General features: G+C 44.0%; 1 protein-coding gene across 5 annotated transcripts; it reads right to left on the bottom strand.

Annotated features, from left to right (window-relative positions):
* Window positions 1-845: 845 nt before the first annotated feature.
* On the bottom strand, window positions 846-21,319 carry LOC308312806 (uncharacterized protein). Of its 5 annotated transcripts, none has more exons than XM_080759525.1 (10): window positions 20,719-21,319; window positions 17,093-17,281; window positions 15,996-16,113; window positions 14,516-14,667; window positions 12,090-12,285; window positions 10,667-10,768; window positions 8,680-8,744; window positions 6,036-6,411; window positions 4,364-4,528; window positions 846-3,370 (listed from the first exon to the last, which is right to left on the bottom strand). In XM_080759525.1, the coding sequence occupies exons 1-10, from the start codon at window positions 20,929-20,931 to the stop codon at window positions 2,364-2,366; spliced, it is 2,583 nt and encodes an 860-aa protein (XP_080615651.1). In that variant the 5' UTR covers window positions 20,932-21,319; the 3' UTR covers window positions 846-2,363. The 5 variants fall into 5 exon arrangements, with proteins under 5 accessions (XP_080615651.1, XP_080615652.1, XP_080615653.1 ...); XM_080759526.1 differs by having other exon boundaries at window positions 6,036-6,408; XM_080759527.1 differs by having other exon boundaries at window positions 12,090-12,282.
* Between the last annotated feature and the right edge of the window lie 1,655 nt (window positions 21,320-22,974).

The raw sequence follows: 22,974 nt of genomic DNA, 5'->3' as shown, positions 1-22,974 counted from the left end.
TTGGCAATGTAAAAGTATGTTTTCTCATGCCAATAAAGCCCTTTGAATTGAATTGAATTGAATTGAATCGCACAAATATATTCTACAGCAAGCAACTGATTCTTCTCCTAACGTCATGCGCTGGGCCTGGGTGATACAATGAATCAGATTAGTAATAATATTGCAAATTAGTAGATTTATTATAAATAAAATAAAACAATTTCAAATAAATGCACAAATCATTTGTCTCGAGATCTGTAGCTTCGAGATCCGCCAGGGAAGAAAAGAGGGGGAAACGAAAATTTTAAAAGTACATTTGTGTTGAGTTCTTTCGCTGGTTCAACTTCTGCCTCTTCTGAGTTGGAGCGCAATGAGCGCATGCATGCAGAAGCAGCGCACATGCGCAAACGCGTGCATGTGCGCTCAAGAGCGAGCTTGCGCAATGCATTATGGGGCAGATTTGCTTCGCTGTGTTTTTGTAGTGACCATCGGATGCTCACTACAATTCCCGGTGCATTGTGGGATACTTCAGTCCACTACGTTAGGGTGCAAAAATGCGCACTACATATTCGGACACTATAACAAAATGGCGGAACCCCAAAGTAGTGCACTATATGGGGGAATGAATTCGGACGCAGCAGGACTACTGCATGTTTTCGTGAGGGGACACGGGGAGAACATGCAAACTCCACACAGAAAGGCCCATTTCGCCAACCCCGCTTCAGGTATGGGCACTGATGACGCGTTGGAGAGAACACGCCCCCAGTGCCCCCCCCCCCATAAACAGTCAATAAGTTGAACATTTGCATGATAATAAAGCACACACAGAGGACACTGTAGTGACGCAACCTTTATTAAACAAAAAACATAATTCTCCCTCCAAGGGATAAAAGTGGATCTTTGAGGTTATAAAAACACCTCTATAAAGAAACAAAACTACAGGTATGTGGAATGTATACCCTCACTCTGGAATACACCATATTATGAACCATGACAAGGCAACAATCTAAACTACACACCGGTTGGTTCCCAATAGGAACCGGTTTAGTTATTTTCCACCGGTTGGTTCCCAATGGAAACCGGTTCAGTTCTTTTCCACAGGTTGGTTCCCAATGGAAACCGGTTCAGTTCTTTTCCACAGGTTGGTTCCCAATGGCTTTTTAATTTTGTTTTCTTCATATTTTCCCATATAATGCCTCATTTGCATATTTAAATTAAAATATTGTAATACAATAAATCATTGTCTTTGTGTAAGTAATCAACTGGGGAAGTTTTAGGTGATAACAATCTAATTCTTCTCAATTCATAATTAACATTCCACTTTTGGAGCTCTGGCTCATGGACTAAGAACCACAAAGAACTGAAACGGTTCCCATCGGGAACCAACCGGTGGAAAATGGGTCACAGTGAACAGGTACACAATCCCAGCAGCTTGTTAGCACTTTGCTGCATGCACCATTATTTAGTGCATATCAATGCACATTAGTGTTGTTTTAGTCGACTAAAACTATGACGAAAAAAAAAACGTTTTGTCTACTAACGTTTTACACCGAAGAAAACTAAATAAAAACAAAAAAAACAAGCTACGATAACTAAAACCAATTCTATTGACAATTTAGTCAACAAATAAAAAAATTACCGTAGACTAAAATGTTTGGGAGAGACTAGTAATTTTATGCTTGGTTGCATAACTTGTTAACACATTCTGGGTTGGAACCCCTCTTGGTGTTAGCATTATGTTATGCTTTAGCTATTGAAAAATAGCAGATCTAAAAGCTCGTAGCGTGGCACTGAGCTTGTAGGTCTGCTCATTTTGAAATATCGCGAAAATGTGGCGCAAATGTTTGAATATATATATTCTTTCAGAGTGAACGTTTTTAACTCAAATCTTTGCTTCCAGGAGGTCCCTGGAACAACATATTTTCAGATGGGGGTCGGCTGGCAAATACATATATTTCTGGGGGTCCTTGACATGAAAATGTTTGAGAATTACTGTCATAGAAACATGGGGTTTTTTCAGAAAACTGTCAGGATTTAGAAGAGATTTGTAGAATCGACTTTGTAGAATCGTCAAAATGTGTTAAATCCAGACCAATGTGGACATACTGCTCATATTGTACTACCAGTAACCTATGAGCTGGAGGGAATACACGCAAGATAAAATAAAAAGGTTGTATAGAAAATAAGATCCATACACAAGGAAAAAAAAACTAAAATCCATCACAAGAAAATATCAATGTGTATTTTCTTCAGTCATGTTGTTATCGTCAGATTATGTAATTCCACTGCCTTTTGCATCATCGTCATCCTGGATTAGATTGACTGATCATACGTCTTAAACTAAAGGCTATCCCCTTTTATGTGTCCTAATGTGTCTTTTTCGACTAACTGTCTGGCTTTTCGCTTTTATGAGTCATCATGTGTCTTTTTAGATGACTTGTGTTAACACAGTTTTTATCACATACTGTACAAGAATAGGGCTTTTCCCCTGTATGAGTTCTCATGTGTATATTTAGATTACTTGTGTTAGCACAACCTTTACCACATACTGTACAAGATATTGGCTTTTCGCCCGTATGAGTCATCATGTGTGTTTTCAGAGTACCTTTCTGAGTAAAGCCTTTACCACAAACTTTACACAAAAAGGGTTTTTCGCCTGTATGAGTCAACATGTGTCTTTTTAGATGACTTGTGCTAATACAGCCTTGGCCACACACTGTACACGAGAAGGGCTTTTCCCCTGTATGTGTCATCATGTGTATTTTTAGACCATTCGTATGACTAAAGACTTTACCACAAACAATACAGGCAAAGGGCTTTTCGCCTGTGTGAGTCCTCATGTGCGTTTTTAGATTAGCTGTGTTAACACAGCCTTTACCACATACTGTACAAGAAAAGGGCTTTTCACCTGTATGAATCCTCATGTGTGTTTTTAGATTATCCTTGTGATTAAACTCTTTGCCACACTCTGAACAACTAAAGCGTTTCTTCTCCGTTTGTTTTGACGATTGCAGGTCCCCTACCACATTCTGTGTGTTTTGTGACTGATCTCCCCTAGTCTCCTCCTGCTCATCACCGTCTTCAGCGTCAGAATCAGAACAGTGTGAAGAGAGGAGCTGGTCATTGCCGGTTTGTTGCGATCGTACCCAGTACTGTATGTACGCTTGTGTTTTCATGTGTTCGGTTGAGGTGCCGGCTAAAGGCTCCGTCTCTCTGTTTTCGTCATCGTCATCTTCACTTTTCACTGCTAGTAATGGCAACGTTGACCCACCAGCCTCTTCTGGTCTTTGAAGTAGCTCCTCTTGTTCCTCATGAATCTGTGGAGGTTGTGGTTCCTCCTGGAGCAGACTGGAGCTCCTCTCCTCTTCAGACACAGGGACCTGTAGAAAGTCTAGGAAAAAATATATACAAAGGGACTCTATAAAAGGTTTGATAGAGTTTGATTCAAAGGCGGGGGGCGGGGGGAGCAGAGGGCACCGTTTTTCCATTTTTTGGGGCATTGGGTGCCCAGATTGAGCACAACTTAATAATAAAAAATCAGACCAGTCTGAAGTGAGTGGTGCAACAGCACACCCTATTGGCACTCTAAACATCGGGACATAGTCACATAGGTTAGGACATAGGGACATAGTCACATAGGTTAGGACATAGGGACATAGTCACATAGGTTAGGACATAGGGACATAGTCACATAGGTTAGGACATAGCGACATAGTCACATAGGTTAGGACATAGGGACATAGTCACATAGGTTAGGACGTAGGGACAAAGCTGTTCCTTGGAGTGGTTGCACCACTCAACAAACACATCGGGGCACATCGGTGGAAAAACTAGCGATACCGATGGTATATGATATGATATATCGGTGAGACAACATTGGATAAAGGACATAAACCAGTAAGACGCGCAAACGCGGGAAGCGAACGCAGCTGAGACCCTGCAGATCATGTCTGTCTGTCTGTCCCGCTGTTACTGTATATGTGGACCTGGACCCTTTTGTGCCCATATGGAGCTGAGTGATTGCTGATGCAACACACTCCATATTTGGATAGCGGGACAGACACACAGACAGACATGATCTGCTAGGTCTCATAGTAAGTGCTCACTGCATTCGCAAATATGTCTATTTTTATTCTCTCCTTGTTCTTTTCTCTCTCTGAATGAATTATTCATTCATTCCGAGAGGGAAATACTGTACTTTTTACACTAGAATTATGTGAAAACTTGTGTAACTAGTTACTATGCAGATTTTGATTATTACATGGGCTACATTAAACACTTATGCCATATTTCATACTTTGCTTTTCAAAAGTAGCGGATCTACAAGGTCACACCATGTCGCTCATTAAATTATAAACCGATAGTGATATTTTATTTAATTTACCTGGGAGAGTGTCACAGCTCGGCTCCCAGTCTAGTAATGACAATGATGACACATCAGCCTCCTCCTGTTCCTCTTTAATCTGCAGAGGTTGTGGTTCCTCCTGGATCACAATGGATCTCCACTCCTGATGTTCATCAGGAACCTCCTCTGTGGACGTGAGGAAGTCTATGGGGAAAATAAATAAATGAGACAAAATATTAAAGAACAAATAATTAAAAGGGACAAAGCCCAAAGGGTCGCTTGTCTTTTTCTTCTACTCTTTTTCCTCCTGCCAAAAATAGGAGTTCTGTCTGTAACGTGCAGTCGGTTTTCGCGACACTTGGCTATAGAGGGCATGCGCATGCTTAAAGTGAATGGCACATCGAGTGGCAAAGCAACATGTAAAGTGAGTTTAATGTTGTTTAATTAATACAATCATCTGTTTGGATGTCTGTGGGCTGGTTTAATGTTGTTTAATTAATACAATCATCTGTTTGGATGTCTGTGGGCTGGTTTAATTTTTTTAAATTAATACAATCTTCTGTTTGGATGTCTGTGGGCTGTCGGGAAAAGTGAGTTTAACATGGTTTAATGTTGTTTAATTAATACAATCATCTGTTTGGATGTCTGTGGGCTGTCGGGCAAAGTGAGTTTAAAATTGTTTAACGTTGTTTAATGCAATCAGATATGACTTTTATGTGTGGATGTCTGGGCTGTCGAGGCCAGAAAGTAGTTTATTGCCACTCAGTAGGCGTTCCTGCATAACTTCCTGGTTTGATGATGTCACGCGCATACCCTCTATATGGTATAGAGCGTCCCAGTCCCTCCCCCTTTCAGAACAACGAGTGGCCCAGGAAATGAATCGCGATGCATTTTGACCATAGGCATTTCTTAAATTATTAATTTAAAGACCTTTTAAGCGTCGTACGAAGCCAACTCTTGTCGTGACAAATCATGACAACACACACAATATTTTGGACAAAAACAAAGAATTAGTTTTTCTTCTTTGTAATTATTTGTTTGGTCCAACATATTGTGTGTGTTGTCATGATTTGTCACGACAAGAGTTGGCTTCGTACGACGCTTAAAAGGTCTTTAAATAAATAATTTAAGAAATGCCTATGGTCAAAATGCATTGCGATTCATTTCCTGGGCCACTCGTTGTTCTGAAAGGGGGAGGGACTGCGAAGCTCTATAGGGCCATGCCAAAAGGTGAGGATGTGAGCCCCACGACCATTGGACAAAAGGATGGCGCTATAGCACTCCATTGAAAATTCAAACTTTGAACAGGCATAGCATTAGCAATAGCATGAACCGTTTGAGCGTCTGCAATAAAACGCTGATACACATGTCTCCTCATGTCGAACAACTTTTGTGTTCTGACCTTTGACCTCTGACCTTTAGATCACACGCCATTTTGAATTATATGAAAAACGCCCAGGGTCCAAAACTATTTTGCGCATTACAAACCCTCTGGGTTACAGTTTGGAAATATACAATATAATTTTCTTTTCCTTCTATCTAGGCACAAAGGAGACTCTTTGTGTCTCCATAGGGAATCACTGCTGGTCGTCAAAAATAAAGGCTAGTCTGCTAGAATATATATAAAACATATATATAAAACCCCTATAAATAACCCCTATAAATATGAAGCCGACGCTATACAAGGTAATAAAACCCGCTAGTGCCGCACCGTTCTCTGTGAATCTCTGGCGCTGCCGCTGCTTCTGCTCTCTGTTCAGGCGGCGATGGCCCGCGGCGCCTTCCTCCGTGAGGCGCTGGCGCCGCCGCTGCTGGCGTTCCCTGGACAGGCGGCGGCGGTGGTCGTCCGCGGCGGCTTCCTCCGCGAGACCGTGGCGGTGATGGTCCTCCGAGCCGCCTTCCTCCGCGAGACCATGGCGGTGATGGTCCTCCGAGCCGCCTTCCTCCGTGAGACCGTGGCTGTCCATGACGTCGCCTTCCTCCTCCGTGAGACGCTGGCGGTGCCGGTGGCGCTGCTGGCGTTCCCTGGCCAGACGGCGCCGCCGCTCGTCAGCCGTCTCCTCCGTGAGATTGTTGAGGTTGTGCTGCTGGGGGCGGGAGGCATACTTTGGTTAGACATACTGTTTTTACTTGCGCAAGCAGAGCGCGCAAGTAATAATTTCGCTTTGTCTCTTCAAAGTGACAGCCAGTTTTTTTTCAACCACATTACGTCATCACATACATATACACACACCATGTACTCTGGTCCCAGCTCTCAACGATGACGTAATGTGGTATCTGGTCCCAGCAAACCAGGCACAGACTTGCATACATAAAAACGGTTGAAAAAAACTTGGCTGTCACTTTTTGGAACCAAGTAACCACAGTATACTGCTAATCAAATTACAACTACATACTCTGTATGTAGTTGTAATGTGATTTGTAATTTGTAAATCTGTGCCTGGTCTGCTGGGACCAGACTACACAGATGACCATATCTCTTACGTCATCACTGAGAGCTAGTCATACATATACACACCATGTACTCTGGTCCCAGCTCTCAACGATGATGTAATGTGGTATCTGGTGGGACCAGATTACACAGATGACCATTTCTCTTACGTCATCACTGAGAGCTAGTCATACATATACACACCATGTACTCTGGTCCCAGCTCTCAACGATGACGTAATGTGGTATCTGGTCCCAGCAAACCAGGCACAGACTTGCATATACATAAAAACGGTTGAAAAAAACTTGGCTGTCACTTTTTGGAACCAAGTAACCACAGTATACTGCTAATCAAATTACAACTACATACTCTATATAGTATAATGTATATGTATACGTATGTCTAGTCATTAGTCATTGCTGGGACGGTGCATACGCATCGGAAAGGCTGGGACGGTGCATAGGGCGCAAAGTAACCACAGTATACCGCTAATCAACTTACAAATGACATATACATAGAGGCAGAAACTGAGATTTGACAGTTTGTAGCGGTTTGTAGCGGTCGAAAGTACTTGCGCGCTCTGCTTGCGCACAAGTAGGCAATTTATGGCCTACTAGTGTGCAACAAGCAAGTATGCACTCGGCAGAGTGCAGTTCTAGTTTTTATATATTTTTATCTCACGATTTTGTAACCCATTTTTCACCCCTGTGTCAATCATCTAATGTGACCCTGGGCTCTACACACCCTCCACCAACCTAGTCCCCATATATGGGGGACAAGGGGAGAGCAACGGACTTGAACTCATGCTTCCTTCATGCCTGAGTGTCCAAGTTGCTCCTTTACACTTGACAGGGGGGAGTTTCCCTGGTTGGACGTAGCACGTGGAAGGAACACGTTATTCCAACCAGTTCCTTTCCCCTCCATCAGGCATACTGTAACATAAAACGTACAAGTTAGCGTTCTCTTGTATCATACCATACTACTATCATCAGACTATCCAGGCATCCAGCATAACCACCTCGGAGGACAGTCAAGTTTCGGTGTGGCAGTGTCGGTAGGCCAATCACAGACAGGCGGGGCGTTACCATGCCTATGCTCGCACACAAACGGTATTCACGCCTCTGTCACCATGCCTATGCTCCAACACAAACGGTATTCACGCCTCTGTCACCATGCCTATGCTCCAACACAAACGGTATTCACGCCTCTGTCACCATGCCTATGCTCCAACACAAACGGTATTCACGCCTCTGTCACCATGCCTATGCTCCAACACAAACGGTATTCACGCCTCTCACCATCATCGGGACAAAGAGGTTTGTATTTGGAGGGATGACGGACCATGAGTACGACAACAAGTTTTTGACACAGAGACCGACTGTTGGATGAGCACACCTAGCTTGTTCCAGAACATCGGGGCCTTTACCGAGAATGGAGAGCTGTGTATAATTGGTGGCTCCAACTATGCTCTGAGGCAATGCTTCAATGATATGTGGAAATTTAATTCCAAGACCTTCTCCTGGAAGAAGGTTGAGCGGCCCAAGGGGAAAGGACCGGATTGGGTGGGTTCAACATACTGTTGCATGCTGGGAGATCGTATAATCCTATTTTGGATCACAACTCATTTTACAGGTCTTACACTCAAGTCCTAATCTGAAGACGTTATGCAAGATAGCAGTTATTCAGAACAGTCTGGAGCAGTCTGCACTTCCACACAACATCAGGTGGGAACTGACAGCCATATGACTGACAGGCCATCATCATAATCATCATCATCATACTATAATTCAGTCAATGTGTGTCTGTCTGTCAGAAACACCGCCGTATCTCCTCAATGCCTGCACCAATCACTCCCACTTTACACACAGGCATTGACCATAATACTATGGAGGTCTTAATAGCAATTAAGAGTAGTTGTACTTACATAATGCAGCTGGACAGCAGACGCTGGAATCTGAGTGCCCGGAGCAAACACACGAGAGACCGCCCCTAAAAACATCAACAACATGTAAACAACAACTTCAATGTAAACAACAACATTAATGTAAACAACTGTAAAAAATATGAACTACAACAGCATTAAGGACATCACCGCGAGTATGATGGCCTCAACTCTTATCACCGTTTTAGGTGATAAGCTATCACTTAAAACGGTGATAACCCATCACAAAAAACTGGAGTAAATATGAGCCTTTCGGTGGTTTAGGGCATCTGGTTAGGATGCCTCGAGTCTCCCTAGGGAGGTCCTTGAGGCACGTCCCACTGGGAGGAGACCCCCGGGGGGCAGACCAAGGATCACGTCCCACTGGGAGGAGACCCCCGGGGGCAGACCAAGGATCACGTCCCACTGGGGCAGACCAAGGCGCAGATGGAGGGATTACATCTCAACACTGGCCTTGGAACGCCTCGGGTTCCCCCCAGGAGAAGGTACTAATGTTGCTCTGGAGAGGGGAAGTCTGGAGCTCTCTGGTGGAGATGTTGCCCCCGCGACCCGACTACGGATAAGCCGTTGAAGATGGATGGATGGATGGAATTCAAATGAATTACTAGTGCTGCATCTAGATCACTAAAACCTATAAATATACTGTAATTAATGCAACAGGTGGTTTCGAGAAAGCAAATCTGATTGGTTGAAACAGTGTTCTAGCCGTGGTTCAAACGAGCACCACTCCACACCTAATCAAAACAAAGAATTCAGCCGCTCTGTTCTCCCACTCGGTGGCTAGTTTCTTGGGACATTTGTGGTCGTAGTGACTACATCTGTCATTACTTGCGCAAGCAGAGAGCGCAAGTAATAATTTCGCCCGGTCTCTTCAACGTGACATCCGTCAACCACTTTTCTGGGTATGCAACAAAAAACAGCAAATCTGTGCCTGGTTTGCTGGGACCAGATTACACAGATGACCATTTTTCTTACGTCATCATTGAGAGCTAGTCATACATATACACACCACGTACTCTGGTCAATGATGACGTAAGAAAAATGGTCATCTGTGTAATCTGGTCCCAGCAAACCAGGCACAGATTTGCTGTTTTTCTTGCATACCCAAAAAAATGGTTGACGGCTCTCACTTTTTGGCACAAAGTAACCACAGTATACTGCTAATCAAATTACAACTACATACTCTATATTGTATATGTATACGTATGTCTAGTCATTAGTCATTGCTGGGACGGTGCATACGCATCGAAAAGGCTGGGACGGTGCATAGGGCGCAAAGTAACCACAGTATACCGCTAATCAACTTACAAATGACATATACATAGAGGCAGAAACTGAGATTTGACAGTTTGTAGCGGTTGAAAGTACTTGCGCGCTCTGCTTGCGCACTAGTAGGCCATTTATGGCCTACTAGTGGCCATTTATGGCCTACTAGTGTGCAACAAGCAAGTATGCACTCGACAGAGTGCAGTTCTAGTTAAAAATATATGTTCTAAGGGTAACTGTTGTATAATTGCAATATTACACTCGAGGGGTTGGTTTAACGTCATTAACCCATTTTGGGGGCGGGAACCCCTTTTGGTGTTTTAAACATCGTTATAATTTAGCTATTGAAAAATAGCAGATCTATAAGCTCGTAGCGCGCTACCGAGTGCCGCGCTACGAGCTTGTAGGTCTGCTATTTTTGAAAAATCGTTAACATGCGGCACAAATCTTTGAATATATATTCTTTCAGAGCGAACATTGTTAACTCAAATCTTTGTGCTTCTGGGGGGGGGGGTCACTGGAACAACATATTTTATGATGGCGGTCGGCGGCCAATTACATATAATTTCTGGGGTACATGACATGAAAAATTGAGAACCACATTAAAAAAATATATATACAATTTCAACGTCAGGCCTAAATGGGTTCAATCTGGCGCTACAAGGTTACAATAGTTACCAATTAGTACAGGTGATGTAGTTACCTGTGGAGGCGGAGCTATGGGCCAGCTCAGAGCTGCTGTGATTGGTCAAGGCGTGGCTGGTCTGTACCTGAATGTCCTTAAGGTGCTGGCCACCGCCTCCGCCTACACACACACACACACACACACACACACACACACACACACACACACACACACACACACACACACACACACACACACACACACACACACACACACACACACAGGTTACAGTCTATGAACGGGAGCCACCCCCCCATTGGAGTCAAAATAAAAACCAACTAAGAAGAAGGGGGGAAGTCCCGCCTCGTTGTCTGGGCCAGCCAATGGGCCAGCTAGGCCTGCAAAACGGATCTAGAAAGATGGCGATTTACAATACAAGGACTGACTGGCTTCATTTTACGTCCATATCAGACCCGGCGAACGCTTTGTCCATATTTTATTTTACAGTCTATGCTCCTGCATTATGTGCCAATTCAAAACAGGTGCAGTACACAGGGCAGTTGAGTGATATCTAACGAGCACTTCCAAACTCCAGGACACAAAGTAGCTCATAAAACATGTGGATTCTCATGAAACAAACCCTTTGAGGATAGAAAGAGAATAAATCAAGCTATGTTGGAGAGTTTGACGTTGTTCCCTTTTGGTGTTTTAAACATTACGTTATAATTTAGCTATTGAAAAATAGCAGATCTACAAGCTCATAGCGCGCCACCGAGTGGCGCGCTATGAGCTTGTAGGTCTGCTATTTTTGAAAAGAATCGGGAAAATGTGTCTCAAATCTTTGAATATATTTTGTTACAGAGTGAACATTTTAACTAAATTCTTTGCTTCATGGGCTGGGGTCCCTGGAACAACATATTTTCAGATGGGGGGGGGGGGGGGGGGGGCGGAGGTCCTTGACCAATATTGAGAACCACTGATACAGAAACATGAGGTATTTCAGAAAAATGTCTTGATGATTTTGAAACTATAGAAAAATACGCACACACACTTCGTGGAGGTGCTGGGTTCAAAAAGTAACATTATGAAAAGAGAAGGGAACCCCGCACACTCGTATGCTCCAAAAGATAACTTTTATTGACGACGTTTCGAGCCAAGGCTCTTCATCTGGTCAAAAGGAGTTTGACCACTTGATGATTTTGAAGACGTCAGGCCTAAATGGGTTAATATAATCAGATAGGACTTTTCTGGTTGCACCTATAGGTAGCACCCTGCCATTACCTTATATGGTAAGATGGTCTGCATATAGAATAACAGACAGACACAGACAGACAGACAGACAGACACAGACAGACAGACAGAAAGACAGACAGACAGACAGACAGACAGACAGAAAGACACAGACAGACAGACAGACAGACAGACAGAGACAGAAAGACACAGACAGACAGACAGAAAGACACAGACAGACAGACAGTGACAGACAGACAGACAGACAGACCTGACATCAGGGTAAAGCCTCCAGGTAACATGACACCGGTGGGCGGGGGCGTTTTCAGCAGCATCCCATTGGTCGCCGAGGAGGAGGAGGAGGTGGGGTTAGAGGACGAGCAGGGGGCGTGGTTAGAGGCAGGGCCGAGGCTGTTGATGGAGGTGGCGTGCGGTGCGTTGACGAACGTCGACTTGCTGCTCGACTTCTGACGGAGGAAAACACGTGTGCAGAAATGTTTGATCACTGTTTCACAAGCAAACGATTTTATCACATTAACCCATTCTGACCTAACCTGACTTTGCCAGCTGGGGGCGGTATTGGGTAACCATGTTCCCCAACACCACATCCATCTGGAATCTCGCAGGGAGTTGAGCTAACGCCGAACCGCTCCGTACCGAACCAATCAGCGTGAGCTAAGGGCAGGATATGTGCGAAACCGGAGGTGAAGCTATACAGACACGTCAATATGATTGGTTGTGTTTGCACGCCCACACGGTGATAGACAGACGGTCCCATCCAATCATCTACCATGTATCTTGAAAAAAAGGAACAGCCCCGTCATTGAATTTGCTTCCGCGATCAAAGATCCCAATAAGCTGTGAAACAAACATGTGTAGCAAGCTTCTTGGATCTGGCAGCGTCAAGTTAATTCTGACCTGAGATCAGATTAAAATGATGTCTTCTACATCCTGACAGTTTTCCATTCTGACCTAAGATCTGATTCTAAAAATGTCTTCTATGTCAAGTCGCTCTTCGATTTTTCAAAAAAATAGCAGACCTACAAGCTCGTAGCGCGACCTGCTATTTTTCAATAGCTAAAGCATTACATAATGCTAACACCAAAAGGGGTCCGAGAGACCAGATTCTACAAATGTATTCTAAATCCCTGACAGTCCCTGAAACAACATATTTTCAGATGGGGGGTCCGCGGCCAATTACATAATTATACATTTTGGGGTCCTCAACATGAAATAGATTGAGAACCACTGATATAGAAACATATGTTTTTTTAAGAAAACTGTCATGATCTAGAAGACATTTGTAGAATCTGGTCTTAGGTCTCAATGGGTTAAAGGAGAATTCCATACTAAAAGGCTTTCTTACCTTTATTTGTAGTTGTTACGTCCCCATCAAAGAGGTCCAGGTGTTATTTTGTGCAAAAGCTCCTTATTGGCTGTTTCCCCTACCATAAGCCCTAAATGAATTGCATTGAATTGAATGGGAATTGAATGGGGCTATGGGGTGTTGTGCTAATTCGCTTATTTCCATTGCTCAAAATTATAATTTCTTTGTATATATCCTCTCTTCATAATGTAAATAATATCCCAAGCGGCACACTTTACTACTTCTTTCGATGGAAATAAGCGAACTAGCATAACACCCCATAGCCCCATTCAATTCCCATTCAATGCAATGCAATTCATTGAGGGCTTATGGTAGGGGAAATAGCCAATTAGGAGTTTTTGCACAAAAAAACACCTGGCTGGACCTCTTTGATGGAGATGTGACAACTACAAAGAAAGATAAGAAAGCATTATAGCATGGAATTCTCCTTTAATGTGGTCAAGTTAAGGAACACGCCCCTTGCCCGGGTCGGGCGACCCGTCCTGGACTGGCTGTTTTGCACCTTCATGACGGGAACCCCTTTTGGGGGTTCTTGTTGCCATGTACAGTATATAGCAATATAAACATTTTTGGGGAAAAAAATTATAAAACATAGGTCAGTTTTTTTTAGAATCTGCCTTATTAGTCCTAAATGGGTTAACCCAGTTTGGGGCGGGAACCCCTTTTGGTCTTATAGCATTATGTTATGCTTTAGCTATTGAAAAATAACAGATCTACAAGCTCATAGCGAGCTTGTAGGTCTGCTATTTTAGACAAATCGAAGAACGACTGACATAGAAACATAGCTTTTTCAGAAAAAAAAAAGACATTTTTAGAATGATCTCAGGGTCAGAATGGGTTAGTTAACAGTTTTTACAGTTTTAACATTTTAATCAACGCCCCTTCACTGCCTTTAGAGCATACGCTGAATTATTTGGGCTTTTAATCCGCGAAAATCCAGCGAAAAAAGCTTCCTCCGTTTGTTATGAACGATTGCACCACCCGCCATCTTGGTGCACCCGGACGACGCAGCACAGGAGCCTCCTCCATGAGGAGTTGTATCCCATTCGTTTGCATTGGCCTCAATTTCCCAGAAGCCCTAGCAGCCCACAGCATGTGACGATTTCCGGTTTAGTCATCAAAACGAAACCATCTAGTCTCTATCTCCGCGACGAAGACGGAGTTTCTTTTTATTTATTACAATACAGCGGATTAAACACATAAAACAAAAGGCGGTATGTCGTATATTGCAGCGACAGTAACCTGGATTAAACCATTCCCGGCACGGAAACTGTTAAAGGGTTAATGTGTAAAGTGAAGGGAACACCCACCTTGCCCGGCTCGGGCCACCCGTCCTGGTCAGTCACCTGGTAGCTGAGGTCGGTCTCCTCGAAGCCCGTGGCGCTCATCCTCTTGTCGCTGGTCGGGTCGCAGTGAGGCGGAGCGTCTGGAGAGTTCAGACACGTCTGGATCAGAGCCTTACCTGGAAGAAGAAAAAAATCACACCTGTGTGAACTGAGTGGTGCAACTCCCCTCTGTTTTCATTTGCTGCTTTCTTTCGTTTGAGGGATTTTCGCTGTTTTTGACAGGGGGGGCATTCGAGCATGGGGCTAAATATGTATTTCTTTACAAAATGTTATAGCGATTTTATTTTTTTATTATTTACTATAGTCCTACTAGACCCCAAGAAATTACATCTGGCCACAGAAGATCACAGGATCTACTGAATGTGAAGGTAGCCTACTGGAGGGGAAGCCACACTGTGTGTCATAGGCTCAATATGCCAGTTTGACACATTCAGTAGATCCCGTGATCTTTTGTGGCCAGATGTAATTTCTTGGGGTCTAGTAGGACTATAGTAAAGAATAAAAAAAGAAATCGCTATAAAATGTTGTAAAGAAATACATATTTAGCACCATGTTTGAATGCCCCCGCCCCCCTGTCAAAAACAGCTAAAATCCCTAAAAAGAAAGAAAGCAGAAAATGAAAAGAAAATTACACTCACCTTTTACTTTCTCTAATAACAACCTAAAACATGAACCTTGGTTGAAAAAAACTAAAGTTGTCCTTTAAGTAATCAAATGGCAGGTTGCCAGGGCAATCAATTGGCTGAGGCAGAGGCTGGGAATTCTACAAGTGAGGGAGGGGACTATGGGGCTCATTTGGTCCACTGACCAGAGCCTGACCAGACAGAGCCTTTTGTGGCGTTTCTGGACAACGGTGTATCCCCACTGTAAGAGCCATGAATTGGAAATGATGTCTATGCAATGAGTGGGCTGTCACGGGTGATTAATGTGGTTGATTGACAGGCAGAGGGGCGGACCTGTTTCATTGAATACCTCACCTAGTTCACCTGTTTTCACACACAGTGAGAGAGAGGGGGTGTGTGGGAAGCCGCACTTTTGTTGACCGCTTTATTTGCTTTATTTATTTACTTTACTTACTTTGGATCGCTGTACCCAATTTGCTTTATGTTGGAGCACCGTTTAAGTTATGCTTTACTTTAATAAAAACACCTCAAAAGTATTGTTTTGGACCCAGCGAAATCCTTTTGTTTGCGGAGCGCGTCTGACACCCGGCCCATCCCATCGCCTCTCAGCGACTTATACATCAATCTCTCATAGTCGCTCAACACCCACCGTCTCCAAGGCCAGGCACTGCACTCCCTGTGGTGTGCGTGTCAAATTTGAAGCCGGTGGGGGCGAACAGTTCTCGAGTTACTTGGATTACAGACTTACAGACACACACACACACACACACACACACACACACGGTGCATGTGTTGTTGAACCCGTCTCACTCTCTGCCTACCTGTCTGACTGGTGATCATGGGCTGCAGCTTCTTGGTGGCAAATGTGTACACGTGGCCTGTCTCACTGGCCACCAGCAGCAACACCTGAGTTCCTGTTAGAGTGGACAGCTCATAGGCCTGGACAGACAGACAGACAACCTGATTAACCCATTCTGACCTGAGATCAGATTCTAAAATTGTCTTCTACATCCTGACAGTTTTCTGAAAAAGCTATGTTTCTGTGTCAGTCGTTCTTCGAGTTTTCAAAAATAGCAGACCTACAAGCTCGTAGGGCACCACTCGGTGGCGCGCTATGGCGACCAGGATTGTTTAGAGACCAACAATCCTGGTCTCTAAACTACCTCCCCTGCCCCTGGCCAGCCTGATGGAGGGCAAAGGAACTGGTCGGAAATAACGTGTCCCTTCCACACGCTACGTCTAGCCGGGTAAACTCCCCTCTGTCAGGAGAAAAGAAGCAGCTTAGACTCCTCATGCATAGAAAGGAAGCATGAGGTCAGACCGCTGCCCCCCACCCCCAGGTTGGCAGAGGAAGTGTAGCGCCCAGGATTACATAATTGACACTGGGTGAATAAATGGGTTGCAAAAACAAAAAACAAGCCCAAATTGATTAAATCAATCAATTACCAGCTGCATTATTATTATCTGTGGGTCTGCTGCTGACGTTATGCCACTTTTTAGCTGTGCTCCGCTGTTATGCTCAAATTAGTGACCCTAAAGAATTCTGAGGCAACACGGCTGGAGACGAGGCAGCCAATCGGAACTGCTCGACTAGCCATGCCGTGCAGACGATGGGATGTTATGGGTTGTTGCCAGTGGTGGCAACTGTCGTGACAGAAATAAGCTAAGCAGAGCCTCCAAAAACCAAACCAGTCAAGCAACTGTGAATGAATCCACGTTAGGCTGGAAATATGCAGGCTTGGCAACCAGTGTTGCCAACTGGTGACAGAGCAGGCTCAGCAGAAAATGATCTCCTGTCGATCTCCAGTGTGTATCTACCAGTCGGAACTTTCACGAGCTAATATTGACCAGCTTGCAGCTGGTAAAAATAATAATTATGCTAGTCTATAATAATAATAATAATAATAAGAAGAACTACCTTCTTCATCATGCCAATCCTGCGTTTACTAAACATGGAGTATCGTCGCTGCTTGTTGTCGATGAACTCCATGTTGATCTTGATGCGTCCGCGGGTCTTCTTCCCCGGCTTGGTCCCACGGGCCCCGCCTCCCCGTGGGGGCGGAGCCCCGGAGGAGGAGGAGCCTCCGGGGGGGGCGTCGTCCTCCATCTAGAGTTTTAAAGAAACAAAAGTCGCTTATAACCAGGTGTAAAGGCAACTGTTCAAACGAAAGGATGCCAGTGACTGAGGGATATGGTGTGAATGAAGCTCTTTCCAACGCGTGGTGGTGTTGACAGTAAATCAGATCTTGTTAAAGGGTTTTATTTTTATTGCAGGATGTCATAACAGAAACCGGGTACTTAGCTGTATAACTGAACAATAAACTGGTGCTGCAAAATAAACCAAATTTAACAACTGAAAAACAAACAAAACACGCACGGTTGAAAAACTGTGTGGCTTCCCTGTGGCGTTTCCCAAATTCCCTGCTGCCGTGCACCTGTGACACATACAAGTAGGCTGTGCCTGTGATGGCTGATTCTAAAAATGTGTACATAATGACAGTTTTCTGAAACCTACCTACCTACTGTATTTATCAGTGGTTCTCAAACTATTTCATGTCAAGGAGGACCCCAAATATTATGTGTATTTGGCTACTAGCCCCATGCCCACCATATAATGCCCACAGCCTTAGCCCCATGCCCACCATATAATTCCCCATGCCCACCTTATAATGCCCCCAGCCATAGCCCCATGCCCACCTTATAATGCCCCCAGCCATAGCCCCATGCCCACCATATAATGCCCACATACAGTGACAGTTTCCCCCAGAAGTGTAGCCTCCATTGGGCCACTTGGGCACAGGCCCAGTCTAGCTTCTGACATCGTTTGGCGAAGATCTATAGAAAAAAGTGCCCCTCGGGGCACAGGTCTCCTCCAGGAGGAAAGGAGTGTTTGTGATAGATAGGAGATAGCGTATAAGGATTTGCTTGATGTAAAGGGCCTTTCTGTGTGGAGTTTGCATGTTCTCCCCGTGTCCCCTATAGGGTAGGTACCCTCACAAAAAACATGCAGTAATCCTGGTCTCTAAACTGCCTCCCCCTGGCCAGCCGGGGCGCCTGATGGAGGGGAAAGGAACTGGTTGGAATAACGTGTTCCTTCCACGTGCTATACGTCCAACCAGGGAAACTCCCCCCTGTCAGGTGTAAAGGAGCAACTTGGACACTCAGGCCTGAAGGAAGCATGAGTTCAAGTCCGTTGCTCTCCCCTTGTCCCCCATATATGGGGACTAGGTTGGTGGAGGGTGTGTAGAGACCAGGATCACATTAGATGATTGACACAGGGGTGAAAAATGGGTTACAAAATCGTGGGATAAAAAATATATAAAAAAACAATTTGCTTGATGTATGGATAGAATCTGTATGAGTAATGTAAATAAATGGGTTTTGCGAAAATCGGTCTCATGGTGGTGGCGCGAGTTCTTTTTTGCCCTTTGACTCCAGGGAGTGCTTATACAAAGTTGTACACAGATCTGTGCAGTTATAGGTAAAAACAGGAATTATATAGCGCCAAAAAAAAGAGTGGCACTTCGTCCTCGGCCTTGTGGAAATGTGTGTACGTCATTTCACGGAAATCCCACGCTGTGTGTTCATGACTTGTGAAATCACACGCAGTGTTCATGATTTGAAATCACACGCAGTGTTCATGATTTGTGAAATCACACGCAGTGTTCATGATTTGAAATCACACGCTGTGTTCATGATTTGAAATCACGAGCTGTGTTCATGATTTGAAATCACACGCTGTGTTCATGATTTGAAATCACACGCAGTGTTCATGATTTGAAATCACACGCAGTGTTCATGATTTGAAATCACACGCCGTGTTCATGATTTGAAATCACACGCTGTGTTCATGATTTGAAATCACTGTTGTGTTCATGATTTGTGGCATTTTGTACGAAACGGACCAATCATGCAACGCAAGCTTTGGAAGCCAGTCTTAGCCAATAGGGACGGAATATGGGAAGTAGAACAGATCTGTGTTGATCACGTGACTACAGAGATAAGTGTATACAGATTTGTGTGGATAAAAGCTAGCCTGACACTCGGTCTGAATTTTCATTTCGTTTCACTTCGCCAGAACATATTTTCTTAACCCATTCTGACCTGAGATCAGATTCATACGAGGTTTCCACTGGACACACACTGGTCTGATTAACCCATTCTCACCCGAGATCAGATTCTAAAAATGTCAGTTGTTCTTCGCTTATTCAAAAAATAGCAGACCTACAAGCTTGTAGATATATAGCTTATGAGCTTGTAGATCTGCTATTTTTTCAATAGCTAAAGCATAACATGATGCTAACACCAAAATGGGTTCCCGTTCAGAATGGGTTAATGGGCGTTGCTAGAGATTCAGGGCTGGGGCCAGGCTAGATAAAAGCTGTACGAGTGAGGGGCGCCAATATATTAAAGTCTAACTCTTATTGATTAGGTTAGGCGATCGATGTGATGGTGATGTAAAACCAACGGCGCAAACACAAACATTAAACGCCATTAACAATACAATGACGTAAATTATTGTCCCTTCATTGTCAATGGCGTTTACAAAACAAACATTGAACTAAAGACAAACATTAAACCTGTGTATTGGAAGGGGCAAACTCGGCCTCATGGTGGCACTATGAGAGGACGGAATCCACCATACTGACGGACAGCGTGCAAAACATAGGCAATTAACTCTCTTCCCCATGCCTTTGATTGATTGATTGACTGAAGTATGTATTAACAGTTTGCAGAATTACAGTAGGCTACATTTCAAGCACAACTCAATACAAAAACTGTTCACTGTGAGTGGACGACACCATATAAAGCATATTACACTTGTTTAAACAAGAGGGTCCACCTAGTTCCTTCGGCCTGGTGGAGACAAAAACACAAACGATAGCCTACATTGGCAGCCCAGCCCCCATGCAGCCGACATGCACATTTAGCCAAGGTGTCCAAAATCACACCAGCCACAGCAAGACGCCTTTGTTGTTAGCAACTACTAGGAAAGACCGGTTTCACCTATCGGCCTCGCGTCTCCCCTCCCCAGCCTTTTCCCTTTTCACCTCCTTCATGATTAATTGAAATTCCTGTTCTGTTCTTTGGCTTTACAGAAGTGTCAATTTGTGTACGTCTCTAAATGTTTTGATGAATTGAACAAGGTGTGGACGACCCTCTTGTAAACAAGTGTAATGCTTTATTGGGTCGTCCACTCACAGTTAACAGTTGTGCTTGAAATGTACCGTCTGTAATTCTGCAAAATGTTAATAAATATTCCAATCAATCAAAAAACCGGTCTTTCCGAGTTGCTAAAAACAACAAAGGCGGCTTGCTGTGACTGGTGTGATTTTGGACACATTGGCTACAACAGAAATGTGTAAATATTTCAATCAATCAATCAATAACCTATGTCTCCCCTCCTCAACCCCCATCATCGATCGCGATGCTATAATTTGCCCAGTCAACAAACATTTCAATCCACGCTACGCCATGCCCACAGACTAGTGCCAGTCTTATACCTCCCTCATGCCCACCACAGTGCCAGTCTCATAGTCTTACCCCCATCATGCCCACGGCCGTCTCCAGTCTCTCCCTCTTCACTCCTCTCCTCCTCCTCGGCTGTACCGCGGCCACAGGGCCGCCCTGGTCCTCCTCCTCATCCTCGGACTCGGAGTCCTGCTCGGATCCGCTGTAGGTCACCTCTATGTCGGCCGGCGAGCCGCCGAAGTCCCCCGCCGGGCCGCTGCTGATGGCCGCAGCCTGGCCGCTCATCCCTAACCCGGGGAGGAGGCAGGCTGTCCCGGTGGACCGTCGTACAAAACCAAATAAAACAGCTCCTTATCGATGAACTCACCGAGGACTGGTCATCAGCTATTGATCATTGATTGGATAATTAATGAATTAGCAATAGCAACAAGACGTACTGTGACCGTGTGTGTGTGTGCGTGCACTCTAAGGTCTAAAGTCGCTGTTGTTGGAATAAAGTTTTTGAAGCAGCCAAGCTAATAGCCCGTTAGCCGCTAGATGCTAACTACTAAACAAACACACACACACACACACACTGCTGATCGATGGTCATTGATTGATTAATTGAAATCAAAGTGATCAGGTAATAAACGCGCGTTGTTCATTAAACGTCCCGGCCTCCGGTAGCAGCACGTCGTTGAAAGCGTGTGTGTGAGAAAGGGAAAGTAAAGTACGGTAGTGAAATTGTGTGTGTGTGTGTGTGTGTGTGTGTGTGTGGCTGTGGGGGGGAGGGGGGAAGGGGGTGTGTGTGTTTGTGACACGCGTACGCACGCGCACCGCATCGGTGCATTAGTTTTGCCATGGCTCATGTTTTGTAAGGCATAATATTACAATATTAATATTTTCATATCAAGGAGGGACACCCAGAACCCACACGGGGGTGTGTATAACTGTGTGTGTGTGTGTGTGTGTGTGTGTGTGTGTGTGTGTGTGTGTGTGTGTGCGCGCGCGCGCGCGCGCGCAGGCTTGTTTTATTTGTTTGGGGGGAAAGTCCATTTAAACATTGAGACATGTTGAAACGTGTTACGTGCCTGCCCTGGACAGTGATTGATTGAACTATATTTGAAGGTGTTGAAATGTGCCTGATTGTCGCACACAGACACAAATAAATACCCCACGTCTATATGTCCTTATAAGGACAGCGATCCAGTTCAGTGACTGGAAGGCTGTCAGCAGGCATCACCCAACCCAACACCCACCATTTTAATGCCCTAATAGTTAGGGCAGGCCCTTACTCTAAGGTTAGGGCCCAATCCCTATATTGACTTTAACGACGTCAGCTGTAAGTGCTTGAGGGTGAGAGGCTGCAAGGGCTCCACATTGTTGTGAAAGAAATGGGACTTAATTTGCATCACTTTATAAAAAACTGTCCTTATTCACAGCCAGTAAAAGCTGATCGTTGTATTATTAGTTTCATAAATATACAATTCCCTGTGTGATCATAGGGGTTGTAATATTCATATATAATAATAGCCATTATAAATTGCATTTCCATATTATTTTACTTTGCTCATTAGTAATTTCTCATTATTATTATTATTATTATTATTATTGTTATTAAATATATAGCTTATCCTTCCATTGAGAACTTTGAGAACAGTGAGAATTGAGAAAGCACTATTGTGTTTGTTGACATTCTAACCGCGATACATAACTAGTTTGCATATACTTAAATTATTGAATGATTGGAAAAAAATATATATGTGATGTATATGATTTGAACGAGATAGCTTGTTCAATCGAGATAATATCTCGTTCAAACAAGGACTTGTACAGGACATTAGAGTACAAACTATGAAGTATAGTGTGTGTGTGTGTGTGTGTGTGTGTGTGTGTGTGTGTGTGTGTGTGTGTGTGTGTGTGTGTGTGTGTGTGTGTGTGTGTGAGTGAATGAATGAGTTTATTTCGAACATTATTTTAAATCAAATACATTAAAACACTGAAACGAAAAGAAAATACTCCAAAAATGTCCGAAAATGAGTAGGGTGAAGTATTAAACTTATTAAGCCCCTATAACCCCTTTCACTTTTACCCATATAACTTAAAAAGTATATATACATGTGTACACACATATATTTATAACAACCCAGTTTATGTGTGTGTGTGTGTGTGTGTGTGTGTGTGTGTGTGTGTGTGTGTGTGTGTGTGTGTGTGTGCTTTTAACTCTGTCTTTCCTGCTGTAGGCAGCTGCACCTTCACCGAAACCACCACCACAGTGCCAGAAAGAAAGAAAGAAAGAAAGAATGAATTCTGACTTTTATTTAGTGGGTCCACGTGTCAAGACACCTT

This window comes from Protomyctophum bolini, assembly GCF_963924005.1.
Source record: "Protomyctophum bolini genome assembly, chromosome: 3".
Lineage (NCBI taxonomy): Eukaryota > Metazoa > Chordata > Actinopteri > Myctophiformes > Myctophidae > Protomyctophum > Protomyctophum bolini.
This window is presented reverse-complemented; position numbering and strand designations above follow the sequence as displayed.